The sequence below is a fragment of the Balaenoptera musculus genome, chromosome 20 (assembly GCF_009873245.2).
Source record: "Balaenoptera musculus isolate JJ_BM4_2016_0621 chromosome 20, mBalMus1.pri.v3, whole genome shotgun sequence".
Taxonomy (NCBI): domain Eukaryota; kingdom Metazoa; phylum Chordata; class Mammalia; order Artiodactyla; family Balaenopteridae; genus Balaenoptera; species Balaenoptera musculus.
This window is the reverse complement of record NC_045804.1, coordinates 27724177-27751812: the sequence shown is the minus strand read 5'-3', so window position 1 is coordinate 27751812 and position 27636 is coordinate 27724177. Positions and strand designations below refer to the sequence as shown.

Genomic DNA, 27636 nt, shown 5'->3' with positions numbered 1-27636 from the left:
TGTATAGTTCATTATATCAGCTGTGCAGAGCTAAGCAAGTTGCTAAACTCTGAGCATCACTTTTCTCATTTGTATTGTGGGACATAAATATGTACCTTTGAAGCTTTGCAATAAGAGGAAAGCAGGCATGGTGAGGGAGAGTGAATGGCCCAGGGAAAAGCCAGTTGACTGCCTAATAGTTTCATAAATTGGTATTATTAACTTGATAAATTTACTATGGTACATTTATTTCTTGGCCCAGTGGGCATAGAAACTGGGCTTGATTAATTCACCCAGAAATGATCAAGTTTCTAATATTATTCTTATAATAATTTAATTGACACAGATGTGTTCATATGGCATGATATAGACATATGACATTTTATAGTTACAGTTGGGGGCATCCCTTTCCAATTGATAGAAGGCTTGTGTATTTTTTTCTGAGGAATCTTCTTCTCATATTCAAGACATCCCAGAAATTACATTTATCATAATATTTTTATGCTTTGTGATTATTAAATTAGAGCAACAAAGGGCATTCTGCCAGATTATAAATCTTGCTAAACTAGTAATATTCTCCATAGTGACTGAAATGCTCATGGATAATACTGGATACATTCTGGAAAATTTTGCTTTTCTGCCCCACAGTTTTTTGACTTTTTCCTCTCTGTTGACACATTCTTCCTTTACATGTACTTAAGTACCTATTTTGAGTTTGTTGTTGCTTCTAAGACAACCACAGGAAAGAAGTTTTATCTTTCCTTTATGTGTTGATTTAAAAGAATTTAAGTTTCCCTCATTTCAAGTTTTAAATGAGCTAATATGTATAAAACCATCTATATGGGAACCAGTAAGGTGTGGAGTTATGAGCATGAACTCTGGAGTTGGACAGACCTGGAGCTGAGTCTGGACTCTATGGTTTCCTTCTGGTAGAACTGTCAGCAAGTCGCCTACCAACTCTCATTCCCCCAGGTTCTTCATCTGTTACAATGAAGATAAGGACCAAATGATCCTCACAGAGTTTTGTGAGGATTAAATTACATAATGTAGGTAAAGTGTCTGGTGCATCGTGTGAGTCAGTACCTGTAATGTTGTTGGCATTACTATCATTATTTTATCATAACAACATAACTGGATATTTGATACTTCTCTGTTTGAGAAAGGAAGAGAACTGTAAATTGAAAAATGTAGTCGTGCAAGTGAGGGTCTCTCATGATGCTAGAACATGGAAGGTGCTTAGTAAATGTTCCTTGAATTTGTAAGCTCAAAGTGTCTCCATACAGTGACCACGGGAGAGGAAACTTCATCATTCTCTAGATTTAACAGTCCCAAAATTCTTTGGCTTCTTGGTAAAGAAGACTGGTATCTGATGATCTCACTTCCTAAACTTTTGGGAATTTCAAATCTCTTTAAAAAGATAAGAGTCATGAGAATTTGTGAATTAAGTAATTGGACCTTAGGCTCTAACATCTGACAGACTCCAGATGACCCACTTTATCTGAATTTGTGCTTAGGCCAATGGTCCCTTTTTCTCTCATTATCATTACTAAATATAAGGTTAAGAATGTTCTTTACTTTGCCCTGGGATTTTTTTCAGATTATTGATGTGTAAAAGAGAAGAGAATCTCTTATGACTAGATTATTTGGACAAGTTTTATTGTCCCATGAGCTTTTACTAGAGTGTCCAGAAATAATTATCAGTTGACGTAATAGTTGTGAATCTGTTACCTTAATAAAGCTTGTAGTAGATAAAGAATACATGATTTCTACAGCAATGGCAAACACAAGGTTGATTTAGCATCAGAATAGCCCACTTTGGTCAGTTCAATTGTACTTAAGGAGTAGCCACCTGATACTGAGCACATGTGTGGGACTGTTGATAAAGAGCTAACTGATACATAGTTCTTATACAAGGATAAACTCACAGTCTAAAGAGGAAATAAAGCCATAAACCCCTGACTTAGTATAAGGGCTCTAATAGGGTTTATAAGACATATAAAGGAGGCCATAAAGCGTTAGGATTCAGCCTGCCTGGTGTTTAACAGATTTTGTTGTTTACTTGCTTAAATCTGTATCTTCATCCAGCATCACCCATAACCACCATCTGCCTTACAGACAGAGCACCAATTGTATTTGGGTGTTTACCTCCACATAGTCATGTGCTCAGGGAAGGAGACCGTCCCAGCCCCAGACGGTTACTCTTGGCTAATATCTACACCATGGTGATTTCAGCCTCTTTTTTTGACAGTGATTGATTTAGACGTCATGATGGCTACTTTTATGTGTCAACTTGGCTGACCCACAGTACCCAGATATTTGATCAAACATTATTCTAGATGTTTCTGTGAAGATATTTTAAAAATGAGATTAGCATTTATACTGGTAGACTCTGAGTAAAGCAGATTATTCTCCATAATGTCGGTGGGCCTCATCCAGTCAGTTGTGGGCCTTAAGAGAAAAAGGCTGAGGGAACTTGTGTGTCCAGAAGTTTTCAGCCTTCAGCTACAACATCAACTGGGCCTCCAGGCTGCTGGCCTACCTTGAAAATTTCAGATTTGTCAGTCTCCATAATCATGTGAGCCAATTCCTTAAAATAAATTTCTCTCTCTGTAGACCAACACACACACACATACACACACACACACACACACACACACACATTCTATTGGTTCTGTTTCTCTGGAACACCCTGACTAATACACTAACACAGATATGAAAATATGATGAATAGTTCTCTCCATCGTTTGTGAGGGGAGTCCACTGAAAAAACTTGGGAACAAAAGCCACACTAAAGATGGCAGAGCAGAAAGTTGGAAAGAACCAAGATCTTTTATGGGCCACTTGAGTATTGAATTAACCATGGAACTGCCTCAGCATTTTTTTTCTTGAGATAAAAAAACATCTTGTTGTTGGAGCCACTTTGAGTCAGGCTTTCTGTTACTTGCAGCCCAAAGAATTCTTCAAGAGTCATATTTCTCAGTACAGAGGAGAAGGAAGGAAGGAAGTCTTGGGTCTTGACAATCTTCAGGATTATCCAAAGTGGATAAGGAGAAGAATGTGAGGATTATCAGGATAAACAACACTGGCAAAGAGGAGTGAAAATTCACTGTGGGTTTGGGGAGTGCTGGGTACCTCTGAGTCTCTAAAAGGCAGGGTACACAATAAGATGTGATGAATGAGGAGACCAGCAATGTCATCAGGGGCCATGCTGTTAAATTCTTTGTGTTCCATGTTCAAGAGCTTAGACATAGTTTTTGTTTTGTTTTGTTTTCTTTTTTAAATAGAGGGATTATAAGACATTTTTAAGCCTGGAATGACACAATCAAATGTAAATTTTTAAAAGCCAGCTATGAGTCAAATGGCCATGGGCATGACAAAATTATACATATTTACAGTGCAGCTATTGATGAAAAAGACCAGAAGACTAGCATAAAAGATATACAACTAAAGGTGTAAAGAAGGAACCACAACAAGACAGGTAGAAGGGGCAGAGAAGCAGTATAGTCCAGACCTATACACCCAGGTGGGCCATCCACAAATGGGAGGATAATTATAGTTGCAAGGAGCCTGGGATCCAAGCCCCACACTGGGCTCCCCAGCCTGGGGGTTCTGCACCATGAAGATGAGCCCCCAAAATGTTTGGCTTTGAAAGCCATCAGGGCTTACTTTTGGGAGAGTCAGAGGGCTGTGGGAAATAGAGACTCCACTCTTAAAAGGCCCACACAAAATCTCACACACTCCAGGACCCAGGAAAGAAACAGTAATTTGAAAGGATTCTGGGTCAGACCCACTTGCTGATCTTGGAGAGTCTCCTGGAGAGACAGAGGGTAACTGGAGCTCACCCTGGGAATATAGACACTGGTGGCAGTCATTTTGGGGATCTCGTTCTACCACAGTTACACTGATTCTGGCAAGCACTATTTTGGAGTCCTCTCTGTAGCTTATTAGTGCTGGCACTGGCCTCACCCACCAACAGTGTGGCTGCCTTAAAATCCACTGAGCCCACAGCCATTCCAGAACCCAGCCTTTACACCAGAGGGCCCAGGACCCAGCATAATTAGCTCCGGGACCAGTCTCACCAACCAGTGGACAGGCAACAACTCTGAGACCCCCTGGGCCCTGCAGCCAGAGACCCTGGGACCTGGATTCACCCACTAGCCCCAGGAACTGCTGGAGCTTTGAAACCAGCCACTTTGTGACCCAGCCCTGCCCACCAGTGACTGGTAGCCTCGTCACAAGGCAGGGCTGGCAACCAACACACTTAGGCCATATAGGGGCACACTAGAGTATATAGCTCTGTTGACCAGAGGTGAGTGTGCTGCTGGGATACCTAGGACATGTCCCACAAAAAAGCCACTTCTCCACAATTGAGAAATGTAAATAACCTTCCAAATGCATAGAAATAAAAAGAGCAAATTAAGAAAAATTAGGCAACAGAGGAATATGTTCCAAATGAAAGAACAATATAAAACCACAGAAAAACTAAGTGAAGTGGAGATAAACAATCTACCTAATAAAGAGTTCAAAGTAATGATCAAGATGTTCAAAGAACTTGAGAGAAGATTGGATAAACAGAGTGAGAAGTTAAACATTTTAACAAAGAGTTAAAAAGTGTAAAGAAGAACCAGACAGAGGTGAAACATACAATATCTGAAGTAAAAAGTACACTAGAAGGAACCAACAGTAGATTAGATGATACAGAGGAAAAATTCAGTGCATTGGAAGTCAGAGAAGTGGAAATCACTGAAGCTGAACAAAAAGAGAAAAAAGAATAAAAAGAAATGAGGTCAATTTAAAAGACCTTGGAAACAACATCAAGTGTACTGACATTCACATTATAGGAATCTCAGAAGGAAAAGAGAGAGAGAAAGGGCCAGAGAACATATTTGAAGACATAAGAGCTGAAAATTTCCCTAACCTGGGAAAGGAAACAGACATCAAGGTCCAGGAAGCACAGAGAGTCCCAAACAAGATCAACTCAAAGGGGATTACATCAAGACACATTGTAATTAAAATGGCAAAAATTAAAGGTAAAGAGAGAATAATAAAAGTGGCAAGGGAAAAGCAACAAGTTACATACAAGGGAACACCCATAAGGCTATCAGCTGACTTTTCTGCAGGTCAGAAGGGAGTGGCACAATATATTTAAAGTGATGAAAGGAAACCTACAACCAGGATGGTGGAGCAGGGGTGGGGCAGATGGATGAGCACATATATGTCTGAAGGAAAAGCAGTGGATGGAAGCTTCTGCGGTATGTAAAGCATTCTGTGAGTTAAATTCTGGAGGCATTGGAATGAGTTGTTTTAAACATATACTTAGTGTGAGGTTACTGTTAGCTGTGCTGTTTACAGGGTAAACCAAGAACAAAGTAGCCAACCCCAGACTTCTGCCTGGTGCAAAGTCTTGCACCTGAAATGTCTACTAATACTCTCATTGGTAAAGGCAAATATATGGTAAATGTAGTAAATAATGATTTTCTACATTATATAGGCATAATGATCAAGGGATCACTCCAAGAAGAAGATGAAATAATTAGAAATATATATGGTTCCAACATAGAAGCATCTAAATACATAAAGCAAATATTAACAGACATAAAGTGAGAAATTGGCAGTAACACAATAATATTGGGGACTTTAACACTTGACTTACATCAGTGGACAGACCATCGAGATAGAAAATCATTAGGGAAACACTGACCTTAAATGACACATTAGACCAAATGAACTTAGTAGATGTGTATAGAACATTCCATCCAAAGCAGCAGAATACACATTCTTTTCAAGTGCACATGGAACAGTCTCCAGGATAGATCACATGCTGGGTGACAAAATAAGTTTAAGTAAATTCAAGAAAATTGAAATCATGTCAAACATTTTTTTGGATCACAATAATGTGAGACTAGAAATCAACTGCAAGGGAAAAGCAACAAATATCATACAAGGGAATCCCCATAAGGTTAACAGCTGACCATTCAGCAGAAACTCTGAAAGCCAGAAGGGAGTGGCAGGATATATTTAAAGTGATGAAAGGGAAAATCCTACAACCAAGTTTACTCTGCCCAAAAGGATCACATTCAGATTTAATAGAGAAATTAACACCTTTACAGAGAAGCAAAAGCTAAGAGAATTCAGCACCACCAAACCAGCTCTACAACAAATTCTAAAGGAACTTTACTAGGTCTGGTGGGATTTTGCCTTGCTCCTTCATCTGCTGTGTGTTTCTCTGTCTTCTCCTTTTAATTAACTTTCTGTGTTTGGGGTCTCCTTTTTGCAGGCTGTAGGTTCGTAGTTTCCATTGTTTTTGGTGTCTGTCCCCAGTGGTTAAGGTTGGTTCAGTGGGTTGTGTAGGCTTCCTGGTGGAGGGGACTAGTGCCTGTGTTCTGGTGGATGAGGCTGGATCTTGTCTTTCTGGTGGGCAGGTCCACGTCTGGTGGTGTGTTTTGGGGTGTCTGTGCTCTTACTATGATTTTAGGTAGCCTCTCTGCTAATGGATGGCGTTGTGTTCCTGTCTTGCTAGTTGTTTGGCATAGGGTATCCTGCACTGTAGCTTGCTGGGCGTTGAGTGGAGCTGGGTCTTGGCGTTGAGATCGAGATCTCTGGGAGATTTTCACCATTGGTATTACGTGGAGCTGGGAGGTCTCTTGTGGACCAGGGTCCTGAACTTGGCTCTTCCACCTCAGTGGCACAGCCCTGATGCCTGGCTGGAGCACCAAGAGCCTGTCCTCCACACAGCTCAGAATAAAAAGGAGAAAAGAAAGAAAGAAAGAAAGAAAGAAGAAGATAAAATAAAATAAAATAAAATAGTTATTTTAAAAATTAATTAATTAATTAATTAATTAATTAATTAATGGCTGTGTTGGGTCTTCGTTTCTGTGCAAGGGCTTTCTCTAGTTGCGGCAAGTGGAGGCCACCCATCATCGCGGTGGGCGGGCCTCTCACTATCACAGCCTCTCTTGTTGCGGAGCACAGGCTCCAGATGTGCAGGCTCAGTAATTGTGGCTCACGGGCCTAGTTGCTCTGCAGCATGTGGGATCTTCCCAGACCAGGGCTCAAACCTGTGTCCCCTGCATTGGCAGGCAGACTCTCAACCACTGCGCCACCAGGGAAGACCCAATAAAATAGTTTTTAAAATAAAAAATAATTATTAAGAAAAAAAAATTCTTTTTAAGTAATAAAAAAAAAAAACAAAAAAAAAACCGAAGAGATAGAACCCTAGGACAAATGGTAAAAACTAAGCTATACAGACAAAATCACACACATACACACTCACAAAAAGAGAAAAAGGGGGAAAAATATATATATTGTTGCTCCCAAAGTCCACCTCCTCAATTTGGGATGATTCATTGTCTATTCAGGTATTCCACAGATGCAGGGTACATCAAGTTGATTGTGGAGATTTAGTCCTCTGCTCCTGAGGCTGCTGGGAGAAATTTCCCTTTCTCTTGTTTGTTCGCACAGCTCCCAGGGTTCAGCTTTGGATTTGGACCCCCCTCTGCATGTAGGTCACCTGAGGGCATCTGTTCCTTGCTCATACAGGACGGGGTTAAAGGATGAGCTGATTCGGGGGCTCTGGCTTACTCGGGCCGGGGGGAGGGAGGGGTACAGATGCGGGGTGAACTTTCAGCGGCAGAGGCTGGCATAACGTTGCACCAGCCTGAGGTGTGCCGTGTGTTCTCCCGGGGAAGTTGTCCGTGGATCACGGGACCCTGGCAGTGGCAGGCTGCACAGGCTCCCAGGAGGGGAGGTGTGGATAGTGACCTGTGCTTTCTCACAGGCTTCTTGGTGGCTACAGCAGCAGCCTTAGCATCTTATGCCCGTCTCTGGGGTCTGTGCTGATAGCCGCTGCTCACGCCCATCTCTGGAGCTCCTTTAAGTGGTGCTCTCCTCGCACACCAGGAAACAAAGAGGCAAGAACAAGTCTCTTTTATCTTCAGTAGCTCCAGATTTTTCCCCAGACTCCCTCCTGGCTAGGTGTGGTGCACCAGCCCCCTTCAGGTTGTGTTCACGCAGCCAACCCCAGTCCTCTCCCTGGGATCTGACCTGCGAAGCCTGAGGCTCAGTTCCCAGCCCCCACCTGCCCTGGCTGGTGAACAGACAAGCCTCTCAGTCTTGTGAGTGCTGGTCGACACCGATCCTCTGTGTGGCAATCTCTCCACTTTGCCCTCTGCACCACCATTGCTGCGTTCTCCTCCATGGCTCTGAAGCTCTACCCCTCCGCCACCGGCAGTCTCTGCCAGCGAAGTGGCTTCCTAGTGTTTGGAATCCTTTCTTCCTTCACAGCTCCATTCCACTGGTGCAGGTCCCGTCCCTATTCTTTTGTCTCTGTTTTTTCTTTCTTCTTTTGCCCTACCCAGGTACGTGGGGGAGTTTCTTGCCTTTTGGGGGGTCTGAGGTCTTCTGCCAGCGTTCAGTAGGTGTTCTGTAGGAGTTGTTCCACATGTAGATGTATTTCTGATGTATTTGTGGGGAGGAAGGTGATCTCCATGTCTTACTCTTCCACTATCTTGAAGCTCCTTCCTACCATACTGTTTTGATTACTGTAGCTTTGTAGTATAGTCTGAAGTCAGGGAGCCTGATTCCTCCAGCCCCATTTTTCTTTCTCAAGATTGCTTTGGATCTTAAGGGTCTTTTGTGTTTCCATACAAATTGTGAAAGTTTTTGTTTTACTTCTGTGAAAAATGCGATTGGTAGTTTGATAGGGATTGCATTGAATCTGTAGATTGCTTTGGGTATTATAATCATTTTCACAATGTTGATTATTCCAATCCAAGAACATGGTATAACTCTCCATCTGTTTGTATCATCTTTAATTTCTTTGATCAGTGTCTTATAGTTTTCTGCATACAGGTCTTTTGCCTCCTTAGGTAGGTTTATTCCTAGGTATTTTATTCTTTCTGTTGTAGTGTTAAATGGAAGTGTTTCCTTAATTTCTTTTTCAGATTTTTCTTCATTAGAGTATAGGAATACAAGAGATTTCTGTGCATTAATTTTGTATCCTGTTGCTTTACCAAATTCATTGATTAGCTCTAGTAGTTTTCTGATAGCATCTTTAGGATTCTCTATGTATAGTATCATGTCATCTGCAAACAGTGACAGTTTTACATATCCTTTTCTGATTGGGATTCCTTTTATTTCTTTTTCTTCTCTGATTGCTGTGGCTAAAACTTCCAAAACCACGTTGAATAATAGTGGTGAGAGTGGGCAGTCTTGTCTTGTTCCTGATCCTAGTGGAAATGGTTTCAGTTTTTCACCATTGAGGAAGATGTTGGCTGTGGGTTTGTCATATATGGCCTTTATTATGTTGAGGTATGTTCCCTCTATGCCTACTTTCTGGAGGGTTTTTATCATAAATGAGTGTTGAATTTTGTCAAAAGCTTTTTCTGCATTTATTGAGATTATCATATGGTTTTTCTCCTTCTATTTGTTAATATGGTTTATCACATTGATTGATTTGCATACATTGAAGAATCCTTGCATTTCTGGCATAAACCCCACTTGATCATGGTGTATGATCCTTTTAATGTGCTGGTGGATTTTATTTGCTAGTATTTTGTGGATGATTTTGGGATCTATCAGTGACATTTGCAATATCAGTGATATTGGCCTGTAGTTTTCTTTTTTTGCGACATCTTTATGTGGTTTTGGTATCAGGGTGATGGTGGCCTCGTAGAATGAGTTTGTGAGTGTTCCTCCCTCTGCTATATTTTGGAAGAGTTTGAGAAGGATAGGTGTTAGCTCTTCTCTAAATGTTTGATAGAATTCTCCTGTGAAGCCATCCAGACCTGGGCTTTTGTTTGCTGGAAGATTTTTAATCACAGTTTCAATTTCAGTGCTAGTGATTGGTCTGTTTTTATTTTCTATTTCTTCCTGGTTCAGTCTCAGAAGGTTGTGCATTTCTAAGAATTTGCCCATTTCTTCCAGGTTGTCCATTTTATTGGCATATAGTTGCTTGTAGTAATCTCTCATGTTCCTTTGTATTTCTGCAGTGTCAGTTGTTACTTCTCCTTTTCCATTTTTAATTCTATTGATTTGAGTCTTCTTTTTTTTCTTGATGAGTCTGGCTAATGGTTTATCAATTTTGTTTATCTTCTCAAAGACTCAGCCTTTAGTTTTATTGATCTTTGTTATTGTTTCCTTCATTTCTTTTTCATTTTTTTCTGATCTGATATTTATGATTTCTTTCCTTCTGCTAACTTTGGGGTGTTTTTGTTCTTCTTTCTCTAATTGCTTTAGATGTAAGGTTAGGTTGTTTATTTTAGATGTTTCTTGTGTTCTGAGGTAGGATTGTATTGCTGTAAACTTTCCTCTTAGAACTGCTTTTGCTGCATCCCATAGGTTTTGGGTCATCGTGTTTTCATTGTCATTTGTTTCTATGTATTTTTTGATTTCCTCTTTGATTTCACAAGTGATCTCTTGGTTATTTAGTAGTGTATAGTTTAACTTCCCTGTGTTTGTATTTTTTACAGATTTTTCCCTGTAATTGATATCTAGTCTCAGTGTTGTGGTCAGAAAAGTTACTTGATATGATTTCAGTTTTCTTAAATTTTCCAAGGCTTGATTTGTGACCCCAGATATGATCTATCCTGGAGAATGTTACATGGGCACTTGAGATAAAAGTGTAATCTGCTGTTTTTTGATGGAATGTCCTATAAATATCAGTTAAGTCTGTCTTGTTTAATGTATCATTTAAAGCTTGTGTTCCTTAATTATTTTCATATTGGATGATCTGTTCTTTGGTGAAAGTGGGGTGTTAAAGTCCCCTACTATTATTTTGTTACTGTTGTTTTCCCCTTTTATGGCTGTTAGCATTTCCCTTATGTATTGAGGTGTTCCTAAGTTGGGTTCATAAATATTTAAAATTGTTATATATTCATCTTGGATTTATCCTTTGATCATTATGTAGTGTACTTCTTTGTCTCTTGTAATAGTCTTTATTTTAAAGTCTATTTTGTCTGATATGAGAATTGCTACTCCAGCTTTCTTTTGATTCCATTTTCATTGAATAACTTTTTCCGTCCCCTCACTTTCAGGCTGTATGTGTCCCTAGGTCTGAAGTGGGTCTCTTGTAGACAGCATATATACGGGTCTTGTTTTTGTATCCATTCAACCAGTCTATGTCTTTTGGTTGGAGCATTTAATCCATTTACATTTAAGGTAATTATCAATATGTATGTTCCTATTAACATTTTCTTAATTGTTTTGGGTTTGTTATTGTAGGTCTTTTCCTTTTCTTGTGTTTCCTGCCTAGAGAAGTTCCTTTAGCATTTGGTGTAAAGCTGGTTTGGTGGTGCTGAATTCTCTCAGCTTTTGCTTGCCTGTAAAGGTTTTAATTTCTCCCTCAAATCTGAATGAGATCCTTGCTGAGTAGAGTAATTTTGCTTGTAGGTTTTCCCCTTTCATCACTTTAAATATGTCTTGCCACTCCCTTCTGGCTTGCAGATTTTCTGCTGAAAGATCAACTGTTAACCTTATGGGGATTCCCTTGTATGTTAATTGCTGCTTTTCCCTTGCTGCTTTTAATATTTGTTCTTTGTATTTAATTTTTGATAGTTTGATTAATATGTGTCTTGGTGTGTTTCTCCTTGGATTTATCCTGTATGGGACTCTCTGTGCTTCCTGGACTTGATTATTTCCTTATGCATATTAGGGAAGTTTTCAACTATAATGTGTTCAAATATTTTCTCAGTCCCTTTTTTTTTTCTTCTTCTTCTGGGACCCCTATAATTCGAATGTTTGTGTGTTTGATGTTGGTCCAGACGTCTCTGAGGTTGTCCTTATTTCGTTTCATTCTTTTTTCTTTATTCTGCTCTGTGGTGGCTTTTTCCACTATTTTATATTCCAGGTCACTTATCCGTTCTTCTGCCTCAGTTATGCTGCTATTGATTCCTTCTAGAGAATTTTTAGTTTCATTTATTGTGTTATTCATCATTGTTTGTTTGCTGTTTAGTTCTTCTAGGTCCTTGTTCAATGTTTCTTGTATGTTCTCCACTCCATTTCCAAGATTTGGATTATCTTTATTATCATTACTCTGAATTCTTTTTCAGGTAGATTGCCTTTTTCCTCTTCATTTGTTTGGTCTGGTGGGTTTTTACCTTGCTCCTTCATCTCCTGTGTATTTCTCTGTCTTCTCATTTTGCTTAACTTACTGTGTTTGGTGTCTCCATTTTGCAGGCTGCAGGTTCGTAGTTCCCACTGTTTTTGGTGTCTGCTACCAGTGGCTAAGGTTCATTCAGTGGGTTATGTAGGCTTCCTGGTGGAGGGGACTGGTGCCTGTATTCTGGTGGATGAAGCTGGATCTTGTCTTTCTGGTGGGCAGGAACATGTCCTGTTGTGTGTTTTGGGGTGTCTATGGCCTTATTATAATTTTAGGCAGCCTCTCTGCTAATGGATGGGGTTGTGCCCCAGTCTTGCTAATTGTTTGACCTAGGGTGTCCAGCACTGTAGCTTGCTGGTTGTTGAGTGGAGCTGGGTCTTAGCATTGAGATGGAGATCTCTGGGAGATTTTCACCATCACATGGAGCTGGGAGGTCTCTGGTGGACCAATGTCCTGAACTCAGCTCTCCCACCTCAGAGCCTCAGGCCTGACACCCGGCCAGAGCATCAAGACCCTGTTAACCACACAGCTCAGAAGAAAAGGGAGAAAAAAATAAAAAAGAAAGAAAGAAAAAATAAATAAAATAAAGTTATTAAAATAGAAAAAAATTATTCAAAATAAAAAAATAAAAAGTAATAAAAATAAGAAAGAGAGAAAGAAAGAAGAGAGCAATGATACTAAAAAGCAAATCCTCCAATGGAAGCAAGTGGTAAAAATTATTGTAAAAAAAAAAAAATCAGAATGGACAGTCAGAACCCTAGGGCAAATGGCAAAAGTGAAGCTATACAGACAAAATCACACAAAGAAGCCTACACATACACACTCACAAAAAGAGAAAAAGGAAAACAATATATATATATATAAATAAAAAAAGGAAGAGAGCGACCGAATCAATAAACAAATCTACCAATGATAATAAGCTCTAAATACTAAACTAAGATAAACATAAAACCAGAGACAAATTAGATGCAGAAAGCAGACCCCAAGTCTACAGTTGCTTCCAGAGTCCACTTCCTCAATTTTGGGATGATTCATTGTGTATTCAGGTATTCCAGTGATGCAGTGTACATCAAGTTGATTGTGGATATTTAATCTGCTGCTCCTGAGGCTGCTGGGAAAATTTCCCTTTCTCTTCTTTGTTCACACAGCTCCTGTGGTTCAGCTTTGGATGTAGCTCTGCCTCTGCACGTAGGTCATCTGAGGGTGGCTGTTCCCCACCCAGACAGGACGGGGTTAAAGGAGTGGTTGATTATGGGGCTCTGGCTTACTCAGGATGGGGGGGAGGGAGGGGTATGCAATGCAGAGTGAGCCTGCGTCGGCTGAGTCTGATATGACGTTGCAACAGCCTGAGGCGGGCCTTGTATTCTCCCGGGGAAATTGTCCCTGGATCATGGGATCCTGGTAGTGGTGGGCTGCACATTCTCCCAGAAGGGTGGTGTGGATTTTGACCTGTGCTTGCACACAGGCTTCTTGTTTGCTTTAGCAGCAGCCTTAGCGTTTCATGCCCATCTCTGGGGTCCGCACTGATAGCCATGGCTCGCTTCCATCTCTGGATCTCGTTTAGGCAGTGCTCTGTATCCCCTCTCTTTGTGCACCCTGAAACAATTGTCTCTTGTCTCTTAGGCAGTTCCAGAGTTTATCCCTGACTCCCTCCTGGCTAGCTGTGGTGCACTAGCTCCCTTCAGGCTGTGTTCACACAGCCAACCCCAGTCCTCTCCCTGGGATCTGACCTCTGAAGCCCGAGCATCAGTTCCCAGCCCCTAACTGTCCTGGCTGGTGAGCAGACAAGCCTCTCAGGCTGGTGATTGCTGGTCGGCACTGATCCTCTGTGCAGGAATCTCTCCACTTTGCCCTCTGCACCCCTGTTGCTGCACTCTCCTCCGTGGCTCTGAAGATTCCCCCCCACCCTTCCCCCATCTCCACCAGTGAGGGGGCTTCCTAGTGTGTGGAAACTTTCCCTCCTTCACAGCTCCCTCCCCGAGGTGCAGGTCCCATTCCTATTCTTTTGTCTCTGTTCTTCCTTTTGCCCTACCTAGGTATGTGTGGAGTTTCTTGGTTTTGGGAAGTCTGAGGTCTTCTGCCAGCATTCAGTAGGTGTTCTGTAGGAGTTGTTCCACATGTAGATGTAGTTTTGATGTATTTGTGGGGAGGAAGGTGATCTCCAAGTCTTACTCCTCCACCATCTTGAAGGTGTCCCCCAATGCTTCTTATGCTTCCCAGCAGTCATAGACACTATATCAGCTATTATCTCATTTCTAGTTCATGTCATTTTCATGTTTTTAATACCCAGAACCTAACACAGCACCTAAGATATGGTTAGAACTTCATACACACTTTCAGAACAAAAAGATTTTGATTGAAGCACCAGTCTCCTCGCTTACTGGCTTTATAACCTCATGTAGGTCATTGAATCAATATATCTGGCATTATTCTCCTCATGTATAAAATAAAGAAGTTGAATCATAGTGGTGGTTCCCCAAGTGTAGTCCCTGGACCAGCAGCATCAGCACCACCTGGCCAGGTGTTGGAAATGCAAATTCTCAGGCTCCCAGACCTGCTGAATCACAATCTCTGGGAGTGGGGCCCTGAAACCTGTGTTTATAGTAAGTCCTCTAGGTGATTCTGATGCATGGTATCATTTAAAAACTGCTAGACTGTGGTTGTAAAACTGTGGCCTGAAGACCCACAGGCCAAGTCCCACCCAAGGCTTGTTTTTGTACAGAAGTTCTGCCAATCTCTATATTAAATGATATGATCACTGAGGTGCCTTCCAGTTCTGATTCCTTGGTTATGAGTACAGTGTCTTATATCTGATTGACAGGGGACTGCCAGTCAGGAGACCTGGGTTCTAGACCATCTGTTTCTACCTTGTTGTAATGTACAATAAGTTATTTCTCCTCTCCGAAGCTCAGTTTTCTCATCCTGAAAAATGACATTAGGGTAAGGTTGCTGAGTCAGTCAGAGTCCAGTTAGGAAAAGAGAAACCATGCCAGCTATCTCAAACAATAGGAATTTAACATGGGGAATTGGGGTACACAGATGTTTGAAAGCTGAAAGCAGAAAAAGGGAGAGCCAAGGCAACTTGGCAGGAATAAAACCAGAGCAGCTCTCACCCTTAGAACTTGGGGAGCAGAAAGGAAGAGGCCACAAAGAATTTGGGAATTGGAAGGTGGGCCCTGAAGGACTATATCTTAAACCTCTAAGGTGACAGCATTACAAGCTGCTGCTCATACTCCTAAGAAGTGATTTCCTGTGGCTGGTACTTGAGAATAAACAGCTTTATGGTTTCTTGGAGTTATAAAAGTGTGTGGCCCAGTAAATGCTTCAAATATCAAGGAAGCTGTGGCCCACTAGATACTAAGATAGCATGGCAGGGTGGGGGGTGTGCAGCTCCGTAGCTGGAGACTGCAATGGGGTGGTATTCCAGTGAGGGGGGTGATTCCTTGCAGGCCAAACCTGGGATTGGTGGGAAAAGCTGAAAACTAGAGTCATAATTACTTTTTCCTGCTGGTACAGTAAAGTTGACAAGTACTGAAGCTGAAAAGGGGCCCCTTCTCCCTTCCTCCCAACTTCCAGATTCCCACCAATGTCTTTCACTGGCAGAACCTGACTTGAAGACAGCCAGAAAGGCGATAGGAAATGCAGCATATAGAGTTCCAGCCCCAGCATCACAGAACAGAGAATAGAAAGGGGAAAGGAGGAATTTGGAGCTGAGAGACAGGCAAATAACTAGCACGGTCAGTCTGATGATCTTCCAGGTCCCTCTGTACTTGAGGAATTTCATTATATAAGCATATTGGTTACATAGATATGCCATGAATCCACACATGACTTTTTCACCCACTTCAGGTGTTATGGGACATGACCATCCTTTAAGAATGATATTTATCATGACCCCTAATATCATGGCTCTGGAAGGGCCTGTTTTACTCCTGGAATGTTTTAGATTGAAAGAAGAATAAAAAGAATGCACTTTTTTTTTGAGTAACAGTTATGTCCCAGACATTGTTTCCCAATACAAAGATAACTAATAGATTGAATTTTAGTCCTTTCAAGAATGTCCTTTAATAAAAGCCTTTTCCCCTAGGAAATATTATTAATAAAAGTTGCTTTTCCTCTAGGCTACCTCCCTAATCCCATCTTCCATCAACACCCATCCAGGCTATCCTGTTCACTACCTACTTGAGCTGTACACTAGACTAATTGTTTTTATTTAACAAAGCATAGCTCTTACTTTGTGTTCTAAGAGCTTTTCAAACACTAATTCATTCAGTCCTCATAGCAACCCCATGATGTGGGTGTTGTTATTAGATGTATTTTACAGGTGAGGAGTTGAGACTTGAAAAAGTCAAGTTATTTTCCTAAGGTCACACACTGATGAAATGGGAGAGCCAGGATTTTGACTCAGACAGTCTGGTTTCAGACCCTTCTGATCACAATACTAAAATATGTTGTACTATCATGTAACTGTCACCCAGCTCTGCCATATCTGAAAATGCTGCCATATTTGTTTCATGTCTCTCTCTCTTCTAAGAAGTAAAGCTGCAATTATAGTTAGAGCCATCTGTGTACCTCTCTTTAATCATTTTTTATTTCTTTCCTACCTAGAGCAAACCACTATCCAAAATTTTGTATTCTCATGCAAACTTTTTATCATATACTTTTACTATAATTTTATATATGTATCCATTAAACAATTTAAAGCATTATTTCCAAGGTGTTAATCCTTATTGGTATGATGTCCTATAATACATATCCTTCTACAGATTTTTTTTTTTCTTTTTTTCCATTCTACATGTTTCTGAGATTTATTTATGTTGGTAGATGCCCTGGGTTTTAGTTCATTTAACTGCTGAATAGTAGTCCATTATATGGATTTATTACAATTTATTTTCCATTCTGCTGTTGATAAACATTTAAGTTATTTCTAATTTTTCACTGTTACAAACAATCTACAGTAACCCTTCTCTATTTCTTCTTGGGCACACATGTCGATTTGTATTATGTCTGGATTATAGGGTATACACATTTTCAGTTTTACGAGGTACTTCCATAGTGTTCTCCAAATTTGTTGCACTCATATGAGGAGTTAGTACACATCTTTATCAGGCTTTTGCATTTTCTCAGCGTGATGGGGGCTGAAGTGGCATCTCCTGGTTGCTTTCTTTGAGTTCAAACAAGTACGAGCCACACTATGCAATTTTACTGTTTCACATCTCTGTGCTTACTATTTCATTTTGCCTGGAATGTTTTCCTGTTTCTTCACTTTGAAATATCTATTTTTCTTTCATTACCCTAACTCAAACATTCCTCTTAGCCTCTAGTGATCCACGGTCTTCCAAACACATTTTGCTGCTTTCTATTTTTTGTTCCACAGCACTTTGACATTACAGAATGATAATGTTTATGTCAGTTGTCCTTGCATAATTATTAATAGTGCCCTTGTGTTCTCGAAAGTGACCCAGTTTGGACAATGAATCAATAGTGACCTCCTTGATATTAACTCCATTATGGCTTATATCGTAGTTTTTTGACATCACATATTTGCCCATTTTTCCCCCTTGAAAACCTGAGGTCTCCTAGACCACTCCTTTGTCATCTAGAAGAAAAGTTTTTAGCCACTCATGATTTATTCTCTTTTAATGGAACCTGACTTGGCTCAAACCCACCTTCTTCTTGCAAGGGAAAAATGTGAAGAACTCCCTGTAGCAGGTTTATTCCATTTTCTTATTAGCACTCTGCCAAGAGCAAGACATCATGAAGTCAATAACTAAAGTAAAAGAAGGAGACTGCTTTATGTTTTTACTTCAAGTTTTACTTGAGAGTTTAGTTTCACAAGATAATTAGAATAAGCCATTGTGTTTCTAGTATGTTAAAAAAGATATAATGCCTTATGGATTAGAATTATTTAGGAAGCTATCAAGTAGACTTATGAAAAAAGGGAATTTCTCTTCAAAGAAAGTGCAAAGTGAAAATAATAATAATAAAATGGTAATCATAGCCTTTGGTTGCCATGGAAATGCTAGTTCACCCGCTCCTGCTAGGTATTGTGGTTCATTTCACTATATTAGGTGTGGTAGAAAATCACATATCCACTTTAAATTTTTCATGGGCTGTAGTGGTAAGCATAGAAATATGCATTTCATTTTGTGCATTGACATGACCTCCCTGTTGGGTTCAGAAGGCAGAATGTCAGTGCTATAAACTTAATCCATTTTATTTGCATGTATGAGATTCGAGATGTTTGCTGTGACCATGATGGCTCCTGTATTTTTCAGAGTGCTTACAATTTTAAATTCCTGCCCTTCTGTTAAAACTTTGTATTGCACTGAAAATGTGTTCACAACAGTTATATCACAAAGATTGTAAGGGAGTCACACATTCTCAGTTTCTAATATTTTTCAACTTTATCAGTTTGTTCTACCATTCAATTAGTGGATTGAGCAAGTTAGTGCAAAGGGGGATTTGGGGGTTGGGAGGAAAGACACTAGTATTTATTGAACCCATGATATGACCAAGGAACTGTGTGAAGAACTTTACAATTATTTTTATGTTCAATCCTTAAGACATTAGAAACACTTGATTTTTAAAAAAAAATATTTTGTAAAACCCAGTATTAGAGAAGGGAGGTGATTTTCATATACTCCTTCATATGATTAGTGACAAAATCCAGTGCCATTCCCAACATATGGTGGTAACTGGTAAAAAAATATGTATTTTTAAAAAATATAGAAATTTATATTATTGGGTACAGTTAAGCAAATTTATTTATGCTTTGCATTTTCCGGAGTTGGAGTCATTGTCAGACACCTAATTACAAGCGAAATATTTTATTTTTCTTTGCTCATGCCTTGATGTATATCTGAGGACTGTATATGTGGAGTAGAGACAGAAATGGAATCCCGTTTGTATCCCTTTGCTTCCATGTGACTTCTCAGTTCCCATAGGACTAAGGCAAGTTTCCTTTGTCATTCTGAATATCCCTTTCTCACTTCTTCCCTTCCACAGGGACTGCCCCATAGTACACACTCTTTTTCAATTCATTCCATTAATGTTGTTCAACAGTTTTGAAACTCATCATTAAGGCAGAAAGGTCAACAGACCCTACTGCATGATCTTTAAAGGCTGATAATGTCAAGATAAATGCTTTCTCTTAAATCTGTTTTTAAAGGCCAGAATCATGCATGCATCTCTGGGAGAGGATAATGACATCAAAATTATTACCAGGAGCCAATCCCTGTAATCATGGGTGCCAGCTAGGATTTATTGCTCAGTTGGACAAAAGCCTCTGCCACCAAAAGCCTATTGTTCATCCTTGGTGAACTCAATTTTAGGGTGTGAAGGGTAAGTCATGGCTCTATACTCTGCAACAAAATGGTACATTCCCTATGAAAGTGAACAGATGCCTTTGCTTGACATAATAATTTTTGACTTTACAAAAAGTCTTTCTCTCTTAGAGTATACATATAAAATGTGTAAGATAAATACACATGTAGTATTGTGATACAGTAAATTATAGAATAAATCCACTTTTTAGTTCAGCCACATGGCTTTTTCATACTTGGACATAAAATCAAACCTATGGGTAAGGAGTTGTAAGTTTCTTAGAAACATTTGTGATCAGGTTTCAATGGCTCATTCTTCTCAATGTTTTTGCTTCCCTTCAGAGATTCAGAGTCAAGGTGACTGAAGTGCCCACTGTTGGCCAGACACCATGCCAGGTACTTTGTATCTCACTCTCCCACAATAATGACATGAATATTATTTATAGGATAGGGTAGGAATATATGGTATTTCTTAGATGAGAAACAGAAGAGGCCTTGACATGTTGAGAACTTGTTTATGGTGATTTAGGCCTTTCAACTCCCAAGTCCTGTGCTCTGTTATTGTACCACTACTTCAATCTTAACAGGATTATTGTCAAGGTAAGGCAACATGATATTCTAAATCAGTGTTGCTCATTCTAGAATCAGAAAGAGCACTCAAAACTTGTTTGAATATGGTTGGATTTGTTGACCAAAGGATATTTTGAGGATCCTCTCTTGAATACTTAAACTTAAATGATAATTATCCATTTTCTATTATGGTCATACCTAAATTTGGCAAGACAGAGGTCCAGGAAGCCTAACTGGGTCCCTTCTGTTTCTTGGGATAGAGGAGACATGAGAGAAAGAAAGACTTGAGAGAGCAATCCTCAACAATGAATAAACAGAAAAGGACTCAAGTTACTGAAGATGTTTGTTTACCAGTGAAAAACCTTATACCCTGACGTGTGTGGGCTATTACAGCACCCTCAAAAGAAATTATCCAGTAGTTCTAAAGACTATAAATGAACAGGGTCGGGGGTGTGTGTGTAAAACTGAAGAAAATATGTTCTCCAGGCCACCAGCTGGAAAGAGTTTTAGTGAGCAGCTATGTGGGAAAAATGATAACAAAATGTAAAAGTTAGCCTTAGCCTCTTCATGGTCCTAAAGGTCATGTCATCAAAGCAGAAGTTTCATGGGCACCCAAAGAGCTGGAATTTTGTGGACGTACATTAAGAAGTGGACAGTCTATCTCATTCAATGTTATGTCCACAGTCTTGTCTTGACTAGCACTGCCCCTTTGCAATGCAGTGGTTCCCTTCTAATACCCAAGTATTAACCTTAGTTGCTTTTATGGGTTCTATAGCCAGCCCAAGGCAATGGCTGCCAACATTTACTAGTGATATAATTGGTTGATAGAATCTTATTCCAGGAGAGACGCACCGCTGAAATCTCAAATGGTAACTTCAGTTGTACCTTATAAAATATCAAAGATGTGCCCTTAAAAGGCTTTGTGTAAATCATCGTTTTTTCAATTTCAATTTTACTGAAATGCTACAAAGCATGAAACATATTGAAGAAGCGTCTTTTTAATGCAATCAGGAATAGTTCTGTGAAAGATAAAATCACCTATTGCTATACTTTTTTTCTATTCGTAGCGTTTGCATATAACAGGTTTGCTTAAAAGCAAGAACACACTGGTTGTCAGTTTCACTGTTAGGAAATACTGACTCCACATCTATGTTTACTTCCTAAAAAAATGGGATTGTAAGATTTTGGCCAAATATAACTCTGCAGCCTCTGCATTTTGTTAATAACACCATAATACCCCTTGGGATTTTTAGCACCATCGTTAAGAGGAGCTCTTCTGGTTCTCACCTTTATTACTTCATTTATATTCCCATCCCTGGGAGGCATGGAGTCAGATGTTATTACTCGCATTTATACAGGGGAAATCTGAAAGGTTAGCCAACATCAAGTGATGGTCAGCAAGAGAGCTCCAGGGAGAATGCAGGTGGGCCAAAATCAGTCCAGCCCACCAATGTTTGTTGGAAGTCTAATCCCAGAGGTCCTTGGCATAGGGATCCAGGGAAAATGAGGTTCTATCAAGAGATTGCCCTTGTATTATGCTTGTTCTGCTCTGCCACTTATTAGAGACACCGTGACCTGAGAGAGATTACTCAACTTCTGTGACTCACAGCTATGTCATAGGAAAAGTGCATAGAATATCTGTCTCAGTTCCAGGAAGAGATTCTTTTCTAAGGAAGATTAGCATTGACTCTGAGTAGGAGCCAGGGAAAAATAAGGATGGGTGCCTGTGCTTTGCTCTTTCTGCACACCATGACAAGGTCACTCCTTTGCTACCTTAGGGGTTCCTTCTTGCCTACATAGATTTTTTTTTAAAGTCAGCGTCTTCTCTCCCCAATTTTTTTGTGAGTTTCATCTTTCTTGGTGTCCCATTCTAGAACCTATAGCAACAGAGCTCTGAAAACGTATGATGGTTTGAGAAGGTTGGAATGATTTTCAGTCTTTATATTTAACAAGAAGAGTCAGAGGAAACATGGGATCCTAGACTCTCAGAGTTCCCAGCTACGATAGACTTCAGAGAATTTAGTCCAAACTCCTCCCTTTACAGATGGGAAAAACTGAGATCCAGTGAGGAGATTCCAAGGAGAAACCAGTTAGTTGCATGCCCTTTCTTCAATGAGTTTTTCTCCTGTCACCTGCATTTATTTATGAAAAATTGAGGTCATTGGAATGATTAAACTAGAAAAAGAGGGACAGCAGTGGGTGCCCATTGAGTAGAGGACCATGGGAGTCGTGTGAAAGAGGAAGGTAAGATTCCCCAAGTCTGGAAAGACAGCAGTGGTTTGGAGGAGACTCAGAGAAGATTTAATTTTACTTAAGTGCACATTTATTATACACTCCATGTGCATCACTCTGATCTACTTCAGTGGGAGATCCTTTAGATTTCCTAGGCTATTTCCTCAGTCTTTATTGAGATAAGTTCACCCATGAATGGGAGCCCATATCTGCCAGAATCTTAACCTTGGTCAAATTGGAAAAAAACTGTCATTTTCCCCTCAATTTAAAAGATATTTTCCTTCACTTTTAATATATTTATATAATATCTTTATAGTAAATATATTTACATTTGGCTCTTATTTCACATATGTGTGTATGTCTAAGTCAGAATAAGCAGGTTGTGTTCAATCTATGATTGGGATTAGTACAATATAAGAAGTATCACCTTAAAAGATATTTACTATATATATATATATATATATATATATATATATATATATATATATATATATATATATATATATATATACACACACACACATACACCTTATATATACACTTAGTAGATAATATTTTAAATATTTATTTATTATATTATATTAATGGTTCTTGCCTTCTACATGATTGTTGAAAAAGAGCATAATAGATACATGTATGTGTATAACTGAATCACTTTGCTGTACACCTGAAACTATCACAACATTGTTAATTAACTACACTCCAATATAAAATAAAAAGTAAAAAAAAAAGTACACTTTGTTGAAGTTTTGGTTTCTCCTTTTATTTGTTTCCCCAGCCACCTGTGTGTGTCTCACCACTTCCCTGTTATTATCATCCCCCTCTTTACCCACAGTTTGAAAAACAATCCATTTGTCTCAACAAAGTTGCCTAACACATTCTGAAAAAATTGTTATATTATGCATGTTTCACTTCTCTACAATCAAAAATGGACAGGAAAGGTGTTCATGAGTAGGAAATGTCAGTGTTCTGATTTTATCTGTTCCCATCTTGATGCCTTATCCATTTGGTTTAAGTGGCAGTTAGATTTTTTTTTACATTATCCCCTTTTAAAAATGCAGTGTATTCAAAGCAAAGGACCATCTAGTCCTATGTGAATAAGCCTTAGGGAAATTGTTTGCTATTATCGATATTTTTCAGCAAGAGCTACAATGAGGAATGTGTCCATTCTGAAGTATGTGCTGTTCCTCCTGTGAGACCTTACTTATTAATCATTGTGAAATTCTGAGCCATATAACTAACACTGAGTCCTTCTCTGAACTCTATGACAATGAATGAGTTAGCTTTATTCCCTCCCTGTTACTATTAGTTATGAGGGCCAATGGGGCGGGACCATGTTTGTAACATTTCATATGTCCAGTAGAGACTATTTGGGGTACTGGGAGCATGATTACTTTAAGATATAACAAGTATTTTGAAAGCAGTAAGTACTAGACTTCCCCTTTTAGCTTAAAAAAAAACAAAAACAAAAACAGAAATTCAGCTATAAAATGTCAGGACCATGTACGCTGTTATCCTCTGACTTCTTTCTGATAATAATGATAATGATTTTCATTTCACGATCATCAATATCTTCAACACAATCATCATCACTATCACCATGATCATTATCATAGCCCTGTGTTATTAAGCAATACTATGAAGGAGACGCTATTCTAAGTACTCTGCATATTTATTATTTCCAATCACTACAAGCCTGTAATGTAATTTTTCATGATTATTGTCATTTTAAGAAACCTGAAGCTTAGAGACAGGAAGCTATCTGCTTTTATAGGGACACCTGAGCATCACCTGTGGCTGAGCATCACCTTAGCTAGTGCGGGTCCCAGAGTGCTTTGGGATATCTTCTGACACATCCCTCTGCATATTTTTTGACCTGGTCACTTCCTCTGCTTCTCTTTGGTCTGGGATTTCTGGAAATGGCTTTGTCACACTTGAACCCAGCTTGTGATTTGTCAGTCCCTGCAGTGCCCATGGGTTTATAGTGAGTGTCATAATGCCCTAGTCCCATATGAATGAGCTTTAGGGAAACAGGTGACTAGGACAGCAGAAGATGTAAATTTTATTTAATAATCTTTACATTATTACTTCCTTAATACCTTGCCTTTGGCTGCTATTTCTCATATGTGTGTATGTCTAAGTAAGAATAAGCAGATTGTGTGTTTAGTCTATGATTGGGATTAGTACAATATAAGAAGTATCACCTCAAAATGGACTGTTCTCCTGGCTATTGAAGATTAACTTATATCAGATTGATTCTCTTGCTGAGAACTAGATAACATGCAAAAAATATTTTTAAAATATCTCAGAAGGGATTATAGAGTGACCTTAGTTTGTTAGGACCTTAGACTGCCAAGACCTAAGAGGCCAAGAGCCTTAACAGCCAGGAGGAGAACATTTCCTTTTGAGGAATTTTAGGTAGTAAATACACAGAGCTGTTCACTTTGTGAAAATTCATCAGGCTATATACACTTATGGTCTGTGCACTTTTCTGCATGTATGACAGGTAACAGTTTAAAAAAGAAAGTTAAAGTTATATAAAAATATAAGGTATATGTTTAGATTGTTCCTTGTAAAAAAAAAAAAAAATCCTCAAATAAATTTCACCTGCTGAAAGCTGTTAGTGTGATTAGTTAAATTAAACAAAATAAACTAACCCTTCTCTTCAAGTATTCAGAATGACTGAAGCAGTAACAGGTAATCTTTTGGCATGAGAGTCAATTAAGAAATTTTTTTTTTTTTTTAATTTTAGAGCTAATACAAAATTAAAACAAAAAGCCATACTGAATTTCATGAAAAAAATTTATAATTTTACAACTAAGATTACCTTCTTTATTAAAGAGAATAAAGGCAATAAGAAAATGACCTCATTTTTAAACAACTAAAATGCACAAATGTTGGAATCTATTAAAAAAAGAAAACTAGAATTAGCTCTTTCCAATCAGTGTGACATTAAATGGGTGGCGATTGAAATACGAGGCACTCTGCTGTGCACTGGAAATATAGAGTAATAAAATGGTGGGAATGGTCCTTCTTCAAAATGGTTATCCCTCTTTTGCAGTTATAACCTATTGATACATAAAGTTACCGGCTTCATGACCCAACCTCAGCATGATGCCACCTACCGAAGAAAACAATGTCAGCAGCAAAAAGTAAACAAGCATTTTTCTTATTTGTCTTTAGCGACATTTTTTAAAGCAGAAAATGCCTTTATACAGCTAAAAATTTCTCAATTCCATTTTCTCTCTCTCTGTAACCAGAGGAAAGCACTCCACTAAAGTTGATGAATCATTTTTATTCTTGTTATATGTATCTGTTCATAAACGTTGCATCATGTCCTTTTGCAACTTGCCTTTTTAATTCATATTATGTTTTTGAAATATATACATGTTTATACATGTAGGTGTAGTTCATTAATTTTATCTGATCTTTAATATTCTATTGTATGAATGTACTGAAATTATTCACCCACTTTCTTCTTTGAAATTTTTGCCCAATTGATGGAAAAATTTTGCTGATGGATGTGAATTGATATGTCATTGTTGTTTAAATATGCATTTCTATGGTTTACTAGTGAAAATGAACATCTTTTCACATGATGGGTATACTATGAATTTTAGTTCAAATCATTTGTGTGTTTTTTTATGAATTTGTAAGGGTTCTGGTTACTAATATTACATCATGTCAGTTATGTGCCCAGCAAATATCTTTTCTCAGTCTAAGACTTCATTTTGTTTATAGAGATTTTAAAGGGTCAATATGTCACATTTATTCATTCATAAAACATCTTTATAGCTTGTGGAATTTGTATTAGTTCATTAATTTCCCCTATTCTGTACAAGTATTCTTCTATATTTCTCTCTAAGTTTTATATTTTGCTTTTCACATTTTTGTATTTTATATATATGGTATGAGATAGGAATCCAAATTTTCCCCACAACCAGTTGATTCCCTACAATGTATTAAGTTGTCTATCCTTTACTGTATACTGATCTTTAATGCCATTTCCATCATATTCCAACTTGCAATATATACAAACATGTGATTGTGGGCTTTTCTTCCTGTCACCTTGGTCTAATTGTCTACAGGTTATATTTATATAAGTCCCAATATCTGGCATAATGAGTCATCATTCCTTATACTTCTTGACTTGTCTTAGTCCTTTACTCTTTCATATGAATTTAAGAGTTGTTATTTCATTAATTTAAAGTATATAACTTTGGTTTTATAAAAAAATGGGATCTTATATTCTTTTTTTAACATGGCAGTTTAATTCTATTTTCTTTTATTATGTTTACTGATATATATGGTCACACTTCTACAGCCTTCTATTGTAGTTTTGTTTGTCATGATTTATCTTTGCTTCCTCTAGTTTTTGAGAATTCTAAATTTCATTTAAGAGTTATCCTCAAACGTATACCATGCATACATGAATTAACAAAATCTAAATTTAATCAGTATAGTACCTCCGACATTGCAAATGTAAAAGTGAATGTTAGTAAAATACTATCATTAAAGGCATGAGAAAACTAACAAACTATTAGTATATATCCAAATAAATTATTGTTTCTTGGAAGGTAATCTCTTTCTATCCTCTATGTCTCTGAATCTCTCTTTTTAATTTTTTTTATAATTTTCTCTGTGTGCTGCATTTTATGTGGCTTCTTCAATCTATTTTCTAATTCTCTACTTCTGTCTTCAACTGAATTATATTTGCTGTTTAGTGTATCCACTGAGTTTTAATTTTGTTCTTATATATTCAGTCTATTGTCAATTATTATTATTATTATTTTTTTAATTTTATAGCAACTTTTATTTTTATTTATTTATTTATTTTTGGCTGTGCGGGGTCTTCGGTTCGTGAGAGGGCTTTCTCTAGTTGTGGCAAGTGGGGGCCACTCTTCATCGCGGTGCGGGGACCGCTCTTCATCGCGGTGCGCGGGCCTTTCACTATCGCAGCCCCTCCCGTTGCGGGGCACAGGCTCCAGACGCGCAGGCTCAGTAGCTGTGGCTCACGGGCCCAGCTGCTCCGCGGCATGTGGGATCTTCCCAGACCAGGGCTCGAACCCGTGTCCCCTGCATTAGCAGGCAGATTCTCAACCACTGCGCCACCAGGGAAGCCCTGTCAATTATTTTTAAATCTAGTTTTCTTTTCCCCACATGGTTTCCCCACATGATTTCTATCTCTTCTTTCACTTCACTTTTTTTTTGTAAATATGTTATCTCTCTCAGGATTATATATTATTTCTAGTTCTTGAAGCACAAAATCTCACTTTTATTTTAGCTTTTGACTTTTGACTCTCCCCCATGTTGATTCATTTCCTCATACTATTTCATCTTGTTTAATAATTTTTTTGTTCAGTGAGTGCTCTCTTTTCTGTGGAAGTTTTTTGTACGGATGATTATAAGTGTTTCAACAGAATTGTTATATAT

The 27636-nt window shown here is 38.6% G+C and overlaps 1 protein-coding gene across 3 annotated transcripts in view; it reads left to right on the top strand.

Moving 5' to 3' along the window:
• Positions 1-27636, top strand: part of CA10 (carbonic anhydrase 10) — a 599631-nt gene that overhangs the window by 111635 nt on the left and 460360 nt on the right. The window contains exon 2 of one of the 3 annotated variants that reach the window (XM_036837747.1): positions 25265-25355. The exons of the other annotated variants lie outside the window; for them this stretch is intronic. Coding sequence (XP_036693642.1) covers positions 25340-25355 — 16 coding nt within the window. The 5' untranslated portion in view covers positions 25265-25339. The remainder of the gene's footprint in view (positions 1-25264; positions 25356-27636) is intronic. 3 annotated transcript variants of the gene reach the window in all.